The sequence below is a fragment of the Solanum lycopersicum genome, chromosome 1, assembly GCF_036512215.1.
Source record: "Solanum lycopersicum chromosome 1, SLM_r2.1".
NCBI lineage: Eukaryota > Viridiplantae > Streptophyta > Magnoliopsida > Solanales > Solanaceae > Solanum > Solanum lycopersicum.
In genome coordinates this window covers 84,052,307-84,067,567 of record NC_090800.1, presented here as the reverse complement: position 1 = coordinate 84,067,567, position 15,261 = coordinate 84,052,307, and the positions used below count along the sequence as shown (strand labels likewise).

Here is a 15,261-nt window from a genome sequence, read left to right as displayed (position 1 = left end):
GATAAATGAGAAAATTACTTTGCTGGATCAGCCAAGCAATACATGTAAAAGTGAGGGGGCATGATTGATGGTGTATTTTAGACCCATATATGTATGTTGCTAAAAATTATATATAAAAATTCGTTGCATGCTAAAACAAAAATGTAGCAGAATATGCAATCATATCGAATTAATGAAGAATTGGAGCTAAGGAATGGTTAACTTACCTAAGTTTTGATCTTAACCTGTCAATGAGGGAAAAGCCAGGAATGTAAAATTAAACACAATAGCTCAACACAACTAGTCAAATACAAGAAACAATCGTGTTGTAGAAAATAGTAAAAGCCTAGAAGCTATAGCTAGAGGCAAACTGCATTTATGAACTTTCCTTGGTGCTTGGAACTTTTGTGTCTTGCTTCTCTTCTTGACTAACCTCAATGGCCTTTTCGACTGGGGGCTGAGCAGAGGCATCAGGCTCCTTTTTCAACTCACTTTCAAACTCTTTTGCAGCCTGTATTATGAGATATGGTTAGGAATTATGAAATTGCATCACCTTGACAAGATCACCTACTATAGCCTTCAAGAAAGTAAGTATGATGACAGAAAAGTGTCTGAAATCATTTTGAATAAGCACACAAGTGCTAAACCTACTTATGTAAAGTCAATACAGATATCTTCCTATTTCAATGGTCTGACTGGCTTGTGAGCATTTACAGTTTTCCCATTGTTTTAAGAAATTGAATGTGGTTTTCATTTGTTGGCCTTAATGTACCCACACCGAACGGGAGTGGTATATCTGTTTACTTCGAGTAGATTCTTCACTAATACATCAAGAATCAGCAATAAGTTGCATGTATCTTTATTGGATACTTACACATACCTGTATCAGATATCGCCTAGAGGAGTATATGTGATACAGAGTGTAGTAGGGACTTGAGAACAAGGAGAGGCTAGTCATTCATTGTCATTTTCATGTGTTTGGATCATGAGAGTGGGATCCAGAATTTTAGGAAGCGACTGGAGTTATAGTCTCAAACCACTCAGAGTTTGTTATGACATCCACCACTGACTTTATGTCCCCTTCTTTACGCGCTTCACAGTTTTGATATCAGAGATACTCCTCCATATGTTAAATCTAATCCTACTTTCCCTTCAGGTCATCAGAGTCCAATGATTTTTAGTATGAAACTTCTAGTATTCCTTGAGTTAAAAGTTGTACATCTTTTATAAAGGTACACCAACTCAACAAAAGTATTCATGTATTCTACCTAATAGAACTGGTGAGAATAGTCAGTAGTCAGTATGATGAATTATAATATGCGGCTGTTTTGTTTGAGGATCTTAAAGTAATAATCATAGAACTTACTGGGCTCACCTTGGTAGGTAACTGTCTTAACAATTATATTGATTTCTCCTTCTTCCTGACTTGCCTTTTAACCCCATACCCTGATTTTACCAACTCCTTCACTTAGTGAAATGCCAAATTCATCATCCATCCTACCGGATCCTTAGGATGAACTTCCTACAATTGACTACTACCGTTAACCATCATGATCAAGAGAGATCATCAACTGTATTAAAGCTCCAGAGAGTAGTAATACCGACTCACCGAGATACCCATCTCCGGTCACTCACCTTCCCATATCTTGATAGACCAGCCATCCCGCGCTTTGCCACCCTCAATACAACTCTCTTCCATAAAAGACACACACCCAACAGGTTAACCGAGTTCCAAAACCAGGCTGATAGCCAGAATACTGAAGTCACCAATTCCTTGTGAAGGGAAGTAGGTTCAGTGGCAACCTAATATTATTCGTGCTGGAAGAGCAATCTTCAGAGTGCCACTTTCTTTGTCTCAAACAACACTTGTAGAGATGCATCAATTAAGTAATTGTAGTAGCTCATCCTATCTTCATTGTTTTTCCTACCAAACCTTCCAACTCCCATGTATTCACAAAAAACATAGCTTCAGCTGGGGGAACGTATGCTCAGCAATACGTGGACTCTCTGAGGAGGCTGGTCTGACCAATCTTGTATTTTTTATCTTTCTGTCATTCCATATTCATAACAACAGACATAAGCTATACTACTGAGAATAGATATGAAGTAAACTTCCTTACAACTACTGAATGATCACAAAAACTCTTCAATCTTCAAGAAGAATCATACAAAAGGAACAGGCACTATCCACCATATATGGATACATGGGTGTTTTCACTCCTAGTTAGTCACAGAGGCAGGGCATGCCTTTCTCCCAAGCCTCATCATTTTTGTTAAGACCTGCTTTTTCTCAAGTTGAGCCCTTCTCCCTAGGAGGACAAGTAAGATGTCTATCAGTATTCAATAATGTGGTTTTCCATGTATTTATGTCTGCAAACATTTCACCAGACAAGAAATTCTATCAACAAACTCCCGCTAGAATTACGGGAATTTCTGAAGCCAAACAGTAAGATGTGCACCAAGATTTTCCTTCGAAAATACTGACTGCTCCTACACTCTGTCCACCACCAACATAGCTCACCATAACTTTCCCATGATTTGCATTGATTTTCATGATGTTTTTTATCTACTTCGGTAAGAGCTTATTAGTAATAATATACACAATCGAAAATCCCGAATGAAGTATCAAACTTATCTCACAATCAAAAGGCAGTCTGATTCCCACAATCCAATTGAAAACGTGCATCTTAGCCTGATGATTGTAACTTCTAGAGATCTTCATCTAAGATGTCAGGTCACTAACAAAATTATGTTTATCTATATGTTTTATTATTTATGGTTTTATAACCCTCATCCTAAAGGTTGAAGCTTGCTTATACGCTTATATGGTCATCTGATAATTCACTTCCTTCTTGCTCATGCATAACACTTGAATATTTATCGAATACATATGCATTTTCAAAGATACCTTTCCTAGCTTGTTCACTAGAACCAAATGCAGATTAAATTAATAAGTGGAAATGGGGAAAACCCATTTTCTCCCTCTGTTGGAAGAACAAAAAGGCCAAACATCTATTACAACCAGCACAATTGTTATTTCAACTTCTTTTTCCAGCCAAGATCATAGAAAGAACTTGTTCAGTCACTCACGAAATCTCAAATCTTATCTCCACATCAAGAACTATTAATGTGTCGGGATCAATTGGAAGTTTGAAACTTCTTTTCTCCACATTTGAGCCTTCACTTTTTCACCCACAAGGGACTAAACTCATTCCCAAAGCCCAAACTTTAAAATCCAACACAACAATGAGACCCTAAAACAATCAAACAAGCGCAAAATATACAAAAACAAAAATCCCCCATCCCTTAGTTACGCCCTTTTCAAATCCCGAAAGGAAAAGAAAAACATGATTTTTGATTTTTTAAATTTGATTATGAATTACCACCATTCTGAAATCTAAGAAGTTCCAATTTTTCTTCAAGTTATTAAATCTCAAGATTTTATTCTTGGTAGGTGAATCAATAATTATATTTCTAATTTAAAGCAAAGTTAATTAATTGATAGATACTATAGCAGATTAGCAGGTTAATTACCACACGAACTACTAATTTCAGCTAATCTTTGAAACTAACAAATGACCTAATTGTATAAATACTTCATGATCTAATTATCCGTCCAATCAAATAACTATTTTTGTATGGAGGAAATTTAACCTGTTGAAAACTCTTGACAGTCTTGCCAATATTACGGCCAACTTCAGGCAACTGTTTGGGCCCAAAAACAAGAGCAGCAACACCAGCAATCACCGCCAGCTCTGGGACTCCAAGTCCAAACAAACAGTAACAAGAAAGACCCCTTTTGCTGTTGCTCCTTACTTTTCTTGTAGTTGTTGGAGGACCCAGAAACAGTTGACTGTTGCTGTTGAAGAAAAGTGAGCTAGAAGAACATAAAGTTTGAATCTTGGGTGCTGAAGAAGAAGATGAAGATGAAATGGGTTTTGGTGTGAAGGATAAAGAAAGAGTTGTAGTAACAGCAGCACCAGATGAGATTATTGCTGCCATTTTTTCTGAATCTTGGATTTTCTTGATGTTATATGACCTACAGTTGTTGTTCAAGATTGTGTTGGATTATTGGAACAAGAAAGAGATAAATTTTGGGAATTTCTTATTGGGTATACAGCTACTGCTGACCTTGTGGGTATTATTATTTTTTATTTAGCTACTAAAGTATTAAATATTCAATTTTTGTACAATATCTCCTAATAAGAAAAACGTGGTAATGGAAATTAAAGATTGGTTGGTGAGTTTAGAAATTTCTTGATTTTCTATTCTAGTTTAAATACATCTGATATATTAGGTTGTTAAAATTACTATACATTTATTTTTTTAAAAAAATGTTTTCACAATTATATCTTGTTGCTACTTCAGCTTTGGTTAAAAGCACAACTGATATAATCCCCTCTTAAGTAAAGGGTGAAAGAAAAGAAACAGAATACATAAGAACCTGCATGTTTTAAGAATCTCAAAACTGTTTTAAGACACAAGACATGAAAAAATCCAATCAAGAGGAGCAGTCTTCAACCAACAGCAAATTCGAACGCAAAAATTATGAAATTTTATTAGTCCTCCTCAAGATTGATTGAATCCTTGAATTTGCCATATAATATCTTCTTAAGTTCAGCCATCTGGGCAACTATTGATTCTTTCTCTTCCTCTAGTTTCTCCAAGTTCTTGCTAGTTTCCTCTTGCAGTTTCTCTATCCTGCTCTCCACTTCCTCCTTTGGAACATGAGCAAAAACTTCCCCTATCTGGAAGCGCACTATCTCTTCATCGGTCAGAATAAGCTCGTTGCTTGCATCCTCAAGGTTTTCACATTTTTCCTGACAAAGGAGAGACAAACAAAAGAAAGCATCCAGCATCATTTCTCTAGCTCATGCAGGCAAATGCATATATCTAACTAGCCTGCAGTATAATTTACCACAAAATTTTAGAACTACAATCTTAAAGTGACAACGGGGACACTAGCTAGTTAAGCGTTCTATAGCTAGTATGCAGATTCATACTTGTATGTCACAGAGAATCTCATGATCTTTTTCAAAATCATACTAGGTTCTAAAACTTTCAGTTAATTTGTCAAGTAAATGCAACACATACAATTCCAGTGAACAGTATTACTAAGTCCAGAATGTAATCAGCTTATGTGTTTGATTGTGGAGAGTATTCAACACTTGAGCCAGAGTCTTTTGCAGCTGGTATTACACACCGTATGTCAAAAAGAAAAACTGGTCTTTTCAAAATCACACTAATTTTAGATAGTCCTGTTTATTTGTCAAGTAAATACATCATACATTTCTAGCAAACAGTATACTGCACCCAGAAATCTTTTTCCTGATAAGATCTTACATCAAGAATATTATCAGCTGATTTTTATGTCAAAGCGATAAAATAACTATTCTTCAAACGTAAATATGATTGACCTTGGAAAAATACAAAATGTATGTAAATTTATTGATACAGGTAATCAAACCTGGCCTAAATATAAATCTAGAAGGGTCTGGGACCAATGGCGTTTTATCATACCATTCTGTTTCGCGGACAAAATACATGTTTATAATAGTTAATAACTTAATATGCAAGGTAGACACATATATTTATTGCGATATGAGTCTAGTGAAAACATGTTGGACTGATGGTAATATAGACATTTTCCATCTCAAGCAATCAATTGTAAATATTTAAAACTTAGGTGTTCCAGTTCTTAGGCTTATTCTCCTTGGGGTTCATGACATATGCTTAAATGTCTATTAAAAGATGTTCTGGAATCTCTGGATCGAATATCTATACACATACATATGTATGATGCGAATAGGTAACTCTGATTGGGTCTTGAGGTCAAATTTTCAAATTCATCTTCTTATGAGGGGCAGCATAAACCGCCCTGGATGAATTTCAAATCCAGGCCACTAAGTTTGGTTTCAACTACCAAGCAAACCATCATAAGATTGTAATGATTAGCAGTTTTCTTCATATAGCTTGTTCATGAGTATGGCATTTACTTTTGACAAACAGTGTAAAAGACGTAGTAGCCTAAGGGTCTTCTCTCTCTATGATCACTCCATCACCTGCAGCAAGTCTATAATATTTACACCCAAAACTGTTTTCCTCCAAAATTCCTATGCTGAACACCTGATATAATCAACACTCGCACTTAACCACCTTTAACCTTCATTTTTTCAAGGCAAAGAAGGAGATCTTCCGATCGAAGATTCACTGTTACCTGTACACACTAATTAATATATTTTTTTGCACTTCACCATAATACAAGCAAACTCATAGCTTGAGTACATCAAAATGTTGGGGCTGAACTTTGCTTACTCATGGACTCCCTCATTTATAAGCTTTTGAATATGTATCATCATAACAACCAAAACCATGCATTATTCTGATATTACCTGAGAACTTTTTTCTGCATTAGCACGTAGATGCATTTGAAAAAATCTAAACATACAGAATGAGAGAACATGAATAAATCAGAGACTCGGTGTGTTAACTGGAACTAGTCATTTTGTTTATTTATCTTACACACATAAAAAGGGGCCTTCTATGACTGAGGTTTACAGGTAAAATGAGAAAACACTTGCTCATTAGCTTAGGAGAACAATTTTTCCTTCCTTTCTTAGCCCATACTCTTCTAAAATTAGAATGTAAATGTTCAATCTTCCAGATAATGAAAATAACCTCAATGAATACTAAACAAAGTAGAAGTCTGTCCATACAGTCACAAAGAACGCTTTGATGAACCTCACAGTTTTAATGTACTCACTCCATCCCACCATATTATTTGATATTTATTTTGACCCACTTCCTAGTTTAGATTGTTCCAATGATATCTTTAAGAAGATGAAACTCCAGCAACTTGTAAGAATCATATGATTCATGATTATACTAATTCATATTATAGATTTGGTATCACATCTCTATATATATATATATATATTCTAACCATTACTTTTGCACATATTTACAAAAGTCAACTGCCATGCAGGTGGGATAGCGCTAGATGCACATCTAAAAGTTTGTTTGGGAAATTATTTCAATTGTAATTGCACTTTACCTTACGTATTCTAGGTACCAACATGTCCTCTCACACGCAAATCCGAATCATTTCTTCGGCCAATCACATAGCAATATTTTGACAATTGGTGATGAGACTCTGAACCAGTATCTCTAGTTCTCTATAACTACTCTAATTGGAGTAGTCACAATCTTTCTTTTGTACTTTGCTTATGCGTCTGCTTGATGCCTCTAATGGTACTTCCTTACTTCTTTATAAAAATAAAATAAAAACAACTCCAATACAATGTTTTTTTTTTTATGAAGTAATAGATTTTATAGAAAATGCATCAAGAAGATGTGATTTGTTAAAAAAAAAAAAGAGGGACAGACTCAGCTATAGAACAAAAAAATTCCAATACCATGTTAAATTATGTGAACCATCTCGTCAAAAGTTTAAAATGTTAAAGAGGAGACACATTTATAAATTTGATAGTGGACAGTGAAGGACTTTGTGCTGCTCATGATTCAAGAGCCAAATAGAGGAAACTGAGCATTTCATTGGCTAGAAAAAAATTATCGCTGCTTGAATTCATGTACTCCCTCTGCCTGATTTTGTGTGAACATATTGACTGGGCGAGAATTTTAAGAGATAAAAACTTTTTTCAACTTATAGCCTTAAAAAATTTATAGAAGTTATGTGGCTATTAAAAGTCATTATATTAAGGGTAAAATTTAAATCTTTAAAGTAAATTACTTCAAAATATAGAGAGGTACCACTATTAAGCAAACAAACTAAATAGTAAGATTGTCACATAAAGTGGAATAACGTATTGAACATGAACAAGACACTGAAGAGAGCATTATCAAAGTATATGGTCCTCAAAGCAAACAAGAAAGCTTATAAAAGTTTGAATTTCATACACATGAAGAATGTTGAATGTAGAACCAACAATTTTCTACAAAATCACCTCCTTTTAACAATTCGACATGTCATGAGCAGACTTCTATGTGTGCCCGTTCATAGGTGTGACATTATAATGATTGAAGCTGATAAAATGAACAAACTAGACCTCAAACATGTAGACAGGGTTGTCATAAAAGACCTAAAATGTCTATGAAAAAAAGGTGCACTTAACTAAATACAACACAATCAAAGCAATGGATCAACAATTAAGTATCGATCATACCGACTTGATGGAATTAAGGCTCAAATTTTGTCAGTTATACGAAACAAACGTCATATTAATAGAAATTCTAACTTAAATGAACCCTTAATAAGTCTTGAAGTAACAAATTATTCCAATTATCATAGTGAATCGGAAATTGGAATGAATATGAATGATCCTAATTCAAATACTGCATCCGGTTTCCTTTCGCCCATCCAATTTTGAACCGCAAATATATACACAAAACTACTGAAAGTGGAAATGCTGAGGGAAAACGGGAAAATAAAAAAAGGCATTTACCTTGGCAGCCTTGATTTCATCATTGAGTTCGTGAAGACGATTATTCAATCTGCCAAATTTGTTAATATTCTGCTGATCCTCCCATGTTACCTCCACTTCGGACCCCGAAGTTCCAGCCTTCTCCACAGAATCAACAATGATAAGTATTTCTTAGAGGAAAGCTCCAATGGTGAAACGGTATAAGTTAGGGTTTAGTAGACTCACCTGCTGCATTTTCGATTGCACAAGAGAAGACGATGGGTTGGGCACAAGTGAGAATCTTTAAACTTAAAACTCCTTATGTTTTCCGCAAGTAAAATTTAACCCCTAAACAAAAAGAACTAGCTAGTGCCCACCTCGTCGGTCGTTTGGTTTGGTGTGATAAATAAAAATAAATAGTGATAGCTAATATATATTCTTGCCTAGTTATCATGTTCGAAAAAATTTATCCCATCATTTATATCAAAATGATAAGATGCATTATCTCAGAATAACTAATCGTAAATAACTCGCTTCCAACCAAACGATCCCTAGATTTTGTTAAGTGCTAAATAAAAGCAAACACCTATATGTGTTCTTTATATTTTAAGAGTGTATTATTAAGTGTATATGTTACAGTGTTGTGTGTTGTTTGAATAAGGGTGTCCAATTTACTAAAATTAGATAAGTATTTTCATAGTTGTTTTGGTGTATCAACTTAACGTATTATGGACAATACATTATATTGCATTGCATTGTATTTTATTGTGTTGTTATCATCAATAAACATAAAATATTAATAGAGACTAAGTTATTGTGTAATAAACAAAGGTAAGCGTTACATAAGATGTTCAAATCACCATTCTTTTTGGAGACACAGATTTTGAAGAGAGTTGGCAAAATAGTCATGCTCAAAATTTTAAGATCCAGATATAAGCAAACAACTTTAATTTAATTATTATTGTATAAAATTACTACTTCCTTGTTTACATTGTTGGATTTTATTGGAAAAAGAAAAGAAATGTGATTAGACCTAATTTACTTGCATTTGTTAATCAAAAAAGGCAAGTTGTTAATCAATAAATCCTATGGATTTACCACATTGCTCAAGCCCAATGGGTCAATGAACTTACTTAGACAGGGCCTTTTAAAAAAGTTTTTCTATTAATGGGCTTCAGAAATTCTAAGACAGTCTTATAAAAGGTAGCCACTCAGTGGTTCTATTTAAAACATAGCCTAAATTAGCTACTTTTTGATATATTTAAAATTGCTAACTTAACTTCTCTTGTAGCTCATGGTAAACGTTGTCTACTAGAAATATGGTTATCTGAAATGAAATTTCTCTTTTGTAGATGTCAAAAACTAAGTAATAATATTTTCACAAAGAAATATTAAAAAATTCAACAAGTATATATTTGTTTACTTATTTGTATAACCTAATTTTTCAAATGAAAGGGTATCAATTAAAATATCTCAATAATAATAACTCCACTGTATTGATACATTGCACCTCAAAAGCCATCATCAATTACTATCTCTCCTTCTCTCAAAGTTATCATCACAAATAATAATTAAATAGTTGTTATTGATCGAGATCTGACATATATTTCATGAATTTAATATAGATTCGAATTAATGTGAACATAGCCAATGAAAAATATTGCAACTACCCTTCACATTTTCATCTCTATATTTCTTTTAATATGTATTTTGAGCATTCATCTAAATAACAAGAAGTGACATATGAGACCTCTAAAATGTATCAAATTGAAATAATGGGGTATGGCCAATTGGCCACTCACAAAATAAATAATTGATGCCCAACAAACACTAGTGATTGAAATAATTGTGATCCCTATAAGTTTGTCCCCATTAGCAAAGCACATGGCCTTGCCTCCCAATAACTTTAAATATGTCCATGTTACTTGTCTTCAATTTATTAGATAATTTCAAGTGTCACTTACACATAGGGCCACACTTACAATATAATATAAATTCTAAAGATTCCCAAAATTGGGCTCCAACCAATATGAGGCTGTCACACACTTGACAACTATTTAGATCTATATATATATATATATATTTTTTTTTTCTTCTCATGGATAAACATTTTCTTAATTTTTTCCCCCTTATATTATATATATAAACCCTTCAAATTACAATACATTTAGAAACTCCAAGGTCAATATATAATTTGACCATGGAAAAAAAAAACAATGAACAATTAATTGGAACATCAAGTTTAACTCCTGTTCTTGCATTTCTCCACTGCTCTTGGTGCTGCATAAAGTTTAATTATATTTATGTTAGTGACATAATTTGAAAAAGAAAATTAAGGAAAAAAGTTAATATTTACGTAACGAGATAAAAAATAGAAAAAATGTATTAATTTACCTAGCCCAATAGCTTCTGATCCTTTCATTATCCGTAAACGTTTGCATGAATCAACAAACATCCTATAATAAAATTAAGAAAATAAAATTAATCATTCAATTTATATAACTAAATAAAAGATATAATATTTTATCACTATCATATTTAGAAACTTACTCCCAAGGTACATCACCAACAAGCATCCAATCACCATCTTTGTCTTCATAAGTTGGTACATAGTCTGAACCATTCAAGAGGTCTATCAATTTGCTCTCATTCATGAAATCCTTAAATCCTTGAGTCCCACAATTTCCTACACAAATTTCAAGGAATAATAATTGTCACATCAAGACAAAATGAAAAGAAAAATAATACACTTCCATAATTTTAATGGACAAAAACCTTCCCACTACCAAAGATATGAAATGCCCAATAATAATAATATTCATTTACTATATTATTTTTTAAAAACTTCACAATATAATATGACAAATAAATTAAATTTTGTTAAAACTTCACAATATAATATAATAAATAAATTAAAACGAAAGAATCAATATTTACCAATAGTAAAAGAGCTAAACATTTTGCCAAGTGCATCAGAGAGTTGTTGGTAACTTTTGTACATCTTCAAGTCCACTTTACGTAAGTATGGTGCACCGTCAACACTAACTTTCACAAAGGCTGCGCCGGTGCCGGTGCCGGAGATTTCGCCGGCGCCGGTGGTGTTTTTCTGAACAGTCATTACATTCTTCCTGAATGATCTCACTGGTGGCCAACCCACAACTTGTGCCCTAAGTTAAGCAAATAATTAAAAAATTAATTAGTCCCATGCACTTAATTAATTATTATTAAAAATCCCCATATTTATTTACTCATGATGATGATTTAGCACTGAAAATTCATAAAATAAATAATATCTTAAAAGTAAAAGTCCAAAATTCAAAAAACTTAATAAAGTAAGAATTTTTATAATAAAGTATTTAGCTAGGAGTAGCATTTATGAAATTATAATTATCTTTTTAAGCGCACACATGCGTTGTCTCACCAAAAGGTAACAAAGAAATACTCTGTAAAGTACCTCTAGATTTGTTTTTATAAAAATAATTAATTTACATTTTGAAAAAGGTTTATAGTAATAAATAAAAAGTTCCATGTGTTTTCCACTAAAAATGTTGGGTGATGAAAGTAAAAGATTCCAAATGTTTTGTTTTTTCTGCCATCATCTAGACACAACCACAGCCATATCCTAAATTCCAAAATTCTCAAAAAGATAGGTTACCACTACTGACACCTAACATTTAGATTTTTTTTTTTTCCATTTTAAATAATTTTTTTTAAAAAAGAATTATTTCTTTTAAAGCAATTATACTCTTATACGAAACAACGTTACAGTACAATATTTTTTCCTATATATATATCATAAATTTTAATACAAATATAAAATAAAATTCGAACAAAATTATAAAAATCTTTCTAACTCAAAAGTCTAGCTCCGCCTTCATTATACTATTAATTAAAAAAAAATTATTGTAGCATACCCAAAATTCTTTCTTAATTCAATATTTGATCTCTAACGTAGATTAGTAGGATATATATTCAATTAGCATGATCTACAATGCAAATTAAGTAATTTACAACAAAAAAAAAAGGAGTAATAAAATTGGCATGAGAACAAAAAATATATAAAAAGAGACAATTAAACTTAAAAAAAAAAAAAGGAAAATGAATCCTTTTATGTTGCAATATATATTGTAAGAGTTCAATAAATATATAAGAACTACATAAAAAATCAAGATTTCAATTTTATGAGTGTTGAAATAACTATTTCAACTATTAACTAATAGAACCTAAACATACTAATATTTATATATATATTCAATGCATTTCTAACTAAAATCTATTATTTTAACGAAAACTATATTAAATTGAGACAAATTTATATAGGCTTCTAGCTCCGTCTAACTATTGGTTCTAAGCATACTCAAGAAACTTAAACTTCATCACCATAAAGATATTACTACCACAACAAATATTAATTACTTGGAACCATTAATCAACATGATTAAAGAATAACACAAAAGTAATTAACTTACTTGGCTGGTGGCTTAGCAGGATCATTAGAGCTTGGCACAACAATATTATTCTTCTTCTCCTTCATGTTATCAACTTGATTAATATTAATATTATCCATTAATGTGGAATCCTTTGAATTAGAAAGGTTTAATTTCAAATCAACAGTTTCTGAAAAGACCCTTTTGCCATTGTTCTTATTACTCGATTCCAGTTCATTCCCATTAGCTCCGGGCAATCCGAGCCTCAGCTCCGTCTCCGCTTCATAATCCAATCGGATTTTGTCACACTCCGCACCCAACACGCTTGTCATACTTCTCTTGAGAATTAAAAATTTTACGTGAAAATTCTTCTGAATTACGATAAAAATACTTTCTTTTTTTTTAAAGATTTTTAATGTGAATATGAAAGTGTAAGAAGAAGGGTATAATAAGCATGAGAAAGCATGCTATATATGAAATAATATGTGAAGAGTGTGTTGGATAATTGAGGTGTTTATTAAACGGCAAGGATTTTGCCACGTGGAAGTGAATGATTAAACGGGTTGGGCTCGGGTTGTCGGATCGTTTATGTCATGAGTGACGTGTTATAGTTTTTGATTAGGGTTTTTATTTTTTTAATTTTTAAAAAATAAAATAAAATTGTTTTGTTGTTGGAATAATGGATTAAGCAAGTTGGCAACTATTTTTGAGTTTGCTTTTTGTTTGTTAGGCTCCACTTATTGTTGTTTTTTTCCTTTTTTTTTTGGTAATAATTAATTGAAAATTATGAGATAAACAGTATGATGAGACTTTAAAGGAGACAACAATGACAACTTTTTTTTTATGAGTAAACAAAAAGTAATTAATTAAAGGGTAAAATAATTAAAAAGAAAAAAAAAAGGCAAAAAGTAACAAAAAGATAAGAAAAGAGCCAAGGAACTTTTATCTTTTATAGCTAGATGTTCCCTAAATTATCTGACTTAATTCTTGTGCTCTGTTTATTATTCTCGAATCTAATGATAAATAAACAAATATATATTAACTTAAAGAATTAATTAGGTCATAACTTATGTCCACTAATTTAATGAACGATAACACATATAGTTGATAGTTGTGATGATTACGTAAAGAATTAAAGATGTTGAAAATTTGAGAGTTATCGATATATTTTATGTGTTTTCAATGAAAAAGAAGCAAAAGATGTACATTTGATTCAAAAACTCCAGTTGAAAAATGTTAAACCTTATTCAGAATGTAAAAAATAGTTTTATAAAATCGGAGTTAAAAGAATGACATGGACGATATGAATAAGCCTTTTCTTTAACAAAATAACCTTATTAACTAAATTTTTGACGGATAATATAAAAAAAAATTTAAAAATTTGATTGTATATTTGAATCTTTTCCCTTAATTAATATATATATACTATGCAAATACTTCATATTTGATTTTATCCCTTAGCTAAATTTACTTTCTTTCTCTATGTGTTATAAATTTTGAATATCTTAAACACAAAGCTAGAAATTGATTTTATAGTTTACTATCTTCAAAATATACCTTGCAATTTCAGTTCAAATATAATATATAAAAAATTAATATTTGATATATATCTTCACATTATTAACTCTATATACATGTCATAAACTCATAATCATGCATCTTAGTTTTGCTGAGACAAATAAAAAACGTTCATAAAATTGCTTAATGTAAATGTCTAAGTATGATGTGTGTGTGTATATATATATATTAGATATTGGTGCCAGGTCTAATATCTTAGTATTATTTTATTTTTATTTATGAAATATATGTTTTATTTAGATAGTTAAATAAATTTAATATGATTTTTAAGTATACAAGTGGTTAATTATTTTTAGTTTGAGCAAATTTATTGCGAAGAGGTTCATTAAAATATCTATAACAAGTATTTTTTGTCATCAATCGTGATTTTTTTTTACTCAAAATAGTTACAAGATATAACAAATATTACCGACATTCAAAATAATAAGCAGTAATTAAAGAATAAGAATTTAAAACTAAAAATCATAGCTAAACAGATTTCATAATTTCGAAAAAAATTATAAACTAATTAAATTATAGTATAAATAAAAAGTTATTTTTTAAAAAGAAATTCTAAAACACGCTGAATAGGCACGTTGACGAAGACGTGCGTGTTTCAGCGTAAAATCTTGAACTTAAACTAAAAGTCACAGCTAAAAAGGATTTCATAATTTTGAGAAAAATTACACATTAATTAAATTAAAGTAGAACAAAAGAAATAATTTATTTGATTTTTTTTCGAAACACACTGAAAGAGGAACATCGATTTGAAAAGTTATAATTATAAAGGATTTCATAATTTCGAAAAAATTATACACTAAATTAAATTATGTATAACAAAAGAAGTAAATTTTTAATTTTCAAAAACATGTTGAAGC

The 15,261-nt window shown here is 31.4% G+C and overlaps 3 protein-coding genes across 3 annotated transcripts; all 3 read right to left on the bottom strand.

Annotated features, from left to right (window-relative positions):
* Window positions 1-144: 144 nt before the first annotated feature.
* LOC101261162 (sec-independent protein translocase protein TATA, chloroplastic) lies at window positions 145-4,271 on the bottom strand. The gene is made up of 2 exons (XM_004230047.5): window positions 3,634-4,271; window positions 145-490 (listed from the first exon to the last, which is right to left on the bottom strand). Exons 1-2 carry the CDS (start codon window positions 3,979-3,981, stop codon window positions 356-358), a joined length of 483 nt encoding a protein of 160 aa, XP_004230095.2. The 5' UTR covers window positions 3,982-4,271; the 3' UTR covers window positions 145-355.
* A 77-nt stretch (window positions 4,272-4,348) lies between these two features.
* LOC101260870 (prefoldin subunit 4) lies at window positions 4,349-8,962 on the bottom strand. Its single transcript, XM_004230046.5, has 3 exons — window positions 8,646-8,962; window positions 8,442-8,558; window positions 4,349-4,799 (listed from the first exon to the last, which is right to left on the bottom strand). The coding sequence occupies exons 1-3, from the start codon at window positions 8,652-8,654 to the stop codon at window positions 4,539-4,541; spliced, it is 387 nt and encodes a 128-aa protein (XP_004230094.1). The 5' UTR covers window positions 8,655-8,962; the 3' UTR covers window positions 4,349-4,538.
* A 1,362-nt stretch (window positions 8,963-10,324) lies between these two features.
* On the bottom strand, window positions 10,325-13,273 carry IAA16 (auxin-responsive protein IAA16). Its single transcript, NM_001279120.2, is given in 5 exon segments — window positions 10,325-10,679; window positions 10,794-10,855; window positions 10,950-11,085; window positions 11,337-11,566; window positions 12,869-13,273. Coding segments are annotated over 5 exon segments (756 nt in total). The 5' UTR covers window positions 13,159-13,273; the 3' UTR covers window positions 10,325-10,641.
* Between the last annotated feature and the right edge of the window lie 1,988 nt (window positions 13,274-15,261).